Below are 3,667 nucleotides of genomic sequence, written 5' to 3'. Positions count from 1 at the left end.
TATTTTTAAGACTGTCAATAGTTCGAGAATGAAACTAATAATTCACGCTGAGTTTAAGAGTGTTTTCAATACTTATCTCATCTAATTTACAATCTTTTAATACTAAAATATAAATAACCGCGTTATATTATTATTACTAAATATAATATAAGAGCAATTATATTATTATCGTTGAATAATTACCACACATCTTTTATTTGTTATAACGTGATAAGGTGATTTTGAACGTGAACATCCAAATAGAGATAAATATGAGTTCTTAAAAGTCTTCTCCAGCTCACATGCCCTTAATTAATTAATCCTTCAAGTTGGCATTAGATTAGTCACTAATTTAATTCGTAAAGTCAAAACTAATTATCCAATCAAAATAATTTAAAATTTAATGCAAATTTATATGGACCAAGCTCAATAAATGTTTACATGTCTACACTAAGATCTACATAGTATAATACTAAATTTGGATAATAAAAATGAGGTGACATATTTTATCAATAAACATCAATATGTATCTTTTATCTTGATTATTTTTAACTTTTTTCTTAATTTTCTGATCAACAAACTAGTAAAAAATATATTTATTTCCTCATTAATTATTTGACCAACAAACTTAGAACGACTTGTACTTTGCATTTTCCCCCTTTTTTTTCTTGTCCGATCAAAGTTTAGAGAATTTAGCATCAATCAACATAAATTAATAAATTATGATAGTTAATCCTCCCATGTCATTAATTAATCTACAATTTGATAGTACTAAAATAATATAGTTGGTAATACCTACGTATTAGCTGACATTCATAAATTTTAATGAAGTTTGTTATTATATTTAAATATATATTCACATTTCACACTCAATATTTATAGAAAATTATATTAATTATGATAGTTAATCCTCCCAAGTCAATAATTAATCTGCAATTTGATAGTACTAAAATAATATAGTTGGTAATACCTACGTAGAGTTGACATTAATGAAGTTTGTTATTATATTTAAATATTTATTCACATTTCACACTCAATATTTATAGCAAATTATATTAATTATAATATTTAATCCTCCCATGTCATTAATTAATCTACAATTTGATAGTACTAAAATAATATAGTTGGTAATAATACCTACGTATAGTTGACATTAATCAATTTTAATGAAGTTTGTTATTATATTTAAATATTTATTCACATTTCTTACTCAATAAAAAATAATTATAGAAAATTATATTAATTATGATAATTAATTAAATGAGACATTTAATAATTAATTATAATTAAATAATAAAAAATTATATTGACAATTTATATTATTAAGTGCATCCGTATATTGATTTAATATAAAAATTTGATCGAAAAAAGTTTGTGGCGGGTGATTTTGCTTATAATGTGAATAACTAGCTAGAGATAAATTATGAGTTGTTCTCAGCAAAATAATCATTAAAAAATAACGAGTTGTTAAAAGTCTTGTCCAATTCACATGCCCTTAATTACTTTTCACAAAATTTCAAAAATAGCAAAGATAATAGACATAAGGCTCTATATATCTATAGTTTCAATAATTGCGCTCCATAGTTATAATTTCGTTTGCTATGAAAATTGTGGTTTGTATATTTCACTTGCAAATATACAAATAGTGTAAGTATATACAAATGGAGGTTGCGGTTTGTATATTTCGCTTGCGAATATACAAACATGGTAAGTATATACAAATTATATATTTTTACATTTAGAATTTTTTCAGAACTCTATTTGTATATTTCGCTTGCAGGGTAATTCATTATGAATTTTTCATAAATCCTATACAAATTGTTGAAGTGATGTTATTGAACTGTGTGCTATGTAGATTGTGAATTGTTAAAGTGTATTGGTTTTATGCATGTTGTAGCTGTGGAGGTTCGATTGGAGTGTAAGGAGTACCCGTGTTCTATATTCTTAGCTCTGGGTTTAGGAGTTTGCTTGCTGAGTGTTGCGTGGTTTGGTACCCACCTCTTGCTTCTACATTTGTGTAGGTTATGAGCCCATATCTTCGTGATACTCTCTCTCTTTTGCTTATCCAAGTACAAAACATTTGTGTATACCCTTGAAATCCCTTGGTATTTTGCCTACTCACTTCCATTAAAATTCATCTCAATCTATCCATGACTCTCCTTGTAGATTTCAACTTAAGGACCATTTCATCATACCAAATAAATTAATGTTTTGTATTCCCTCTGTCCTTAATTACTTGTTCACTTTTCAATTTATACAACTATTAAGAAAACAATAATTAATGAAGTGAGTTTACCATTTTATCCCTATTAATTATGAGGTGGATGAATTAAAATCTAGTTCTACCATTTTCAAAGTAATTAATTGAGAGTATAATAGGTAAAAAATATTTGTCCTTTCTTGATTTGTCAAAATTGACAAATAATTATGGATAATTAAAAAAAAATGTGAACAACTAATTAGGAACAGAGGAAGTACGATTGAACATGTGGGGGCAGTGAAGACTATGGAATTAGTGATATCGAAGATTTGGGCAAATACCAATTGCTCTGTCAACATAAGTGTTGCTATATAAATTATATTATTTTTAATAATCGAAAACATGTAAACCCATCCCACCCACATAGCCTTAAACTCACCCCGCCCCGCATATCATTGCCATCCCTATATATAAAATAATGGAATAATGTAATACATTTGAAAAACAAACCAAGCTTTGAAGCAATCTATTTCCAAGTGCATATATAGTAACAACATGAAGAAGAACAATTTCTTATTATTGATTCTTCTCTTTCTAATTCAATTTTCTATATCACTTTCTTCCTCTAATGAGACTGACCAACAAGCTCTACTAGCTTTCCAAAATCTTGTTACAAGTCCCACTCATTTTTTGGCCAATAATTGGACCAAAAATACTTCTTTTTGCACTTGGTTTGGTGTCACTTGCAGTCCAAAAAGGCAAAGGGTTGTAGCCTTGACTCTTCCTAATTTGCAACTTCAAGGCACAATTTCCCCGTCTTTGGCCAATTTGTCCTTCCTCAGTGTTCTCAATCTCCAGAACAACAGCTTCCGCGGTGGCATCCCTTATGAACTTGGCCAAATGCCTCGCTTGCGAGTGATTGACGTTAAAAACAATCAGCTCAACGGAAGTATACCAACAAGTCTATTTCAACACCAGAGAGTTCAAGTAATTTCATTGGCTTTGAATGAATTCAGTGGTGAGATGTGGAGAGGGCCATGGTATGTACCCCAACTCAGAGTCTTAAATCTCAGGAATAATAGCCTCACCGGTATAATCCCTCCTTCTGTTGGAAATGCGACGAAGTTGCTGAATTTCAGTTTGTATGGGAATAAAGTTGGCGGGAACATTCCAAAGGAAATTGGTAATCTGAGCCAGCTTGCATTTTTGTACTTGTTCAATAATCAATTAATAGGTTTCATTCCCGCAACATTGTTTAATATTTCATCACTTGTTGCCCTATCTCTTGGAACCAATAGCCTTTCCGGTCCTCTCTTGCTTGATAAAGGAAATAGTGTCTCAAATCTCAAACTTTTAAGTATATATCACAACCAAATTTCTGGTTGCATTCCTACCAACATATGCCAACTCACAGAGCTCAATTTTTTGTCCATATCTATCAACAACATAACTGGAGACATACCAAGAAATATTGGTTGTTTATCCAAA

General features: G+C 29.7%; 1 protein-coding gene across 1 annotated transcript in view; it reads left to right on the top strand.

The window, feature by feature from the left end:
* The first annotated feature begins 2,734 nt into the window (after window positions 1–2,734).
* LOC107058949 (probable LRR receptor-like serine/threonine-protein kinase At4g36180) overlaps window positions 2,735–3,667 on the top strand; it is an 8,464-nt gene continuing 7,531 nt past the window's right edge. The window contains exon 1 of the mRNA XM_015305234.1: window positions 2,735–3,362. Within this exon, the coding sequence (XP_015160720.1) occupies window positions 2,735–3,362 (628 nt within the window). The remainder of the gene's footprint in view (window positions 3,363–3,667) is intronic.

The sequence above is a fragment of the Solanum tuberosum genome, unplaced genomic scaffold (assembly GCF_000226075.1).
Source record: "Solanum tuberosum cultivar DM 1-3 516 R44 unplaced genomic scaffold, SolTub_3.0 scf00725, whole genome shotgun sequence".
NCBI lineage: Eukaryota > Viridiplantae > Streptophyta > Magnoliopsida > Solanales > Solanaceae > Solanum > Solanum tuberosum.
This window is presented reverse-complemented; position numbering and strand designations above follow the sequence as displayed.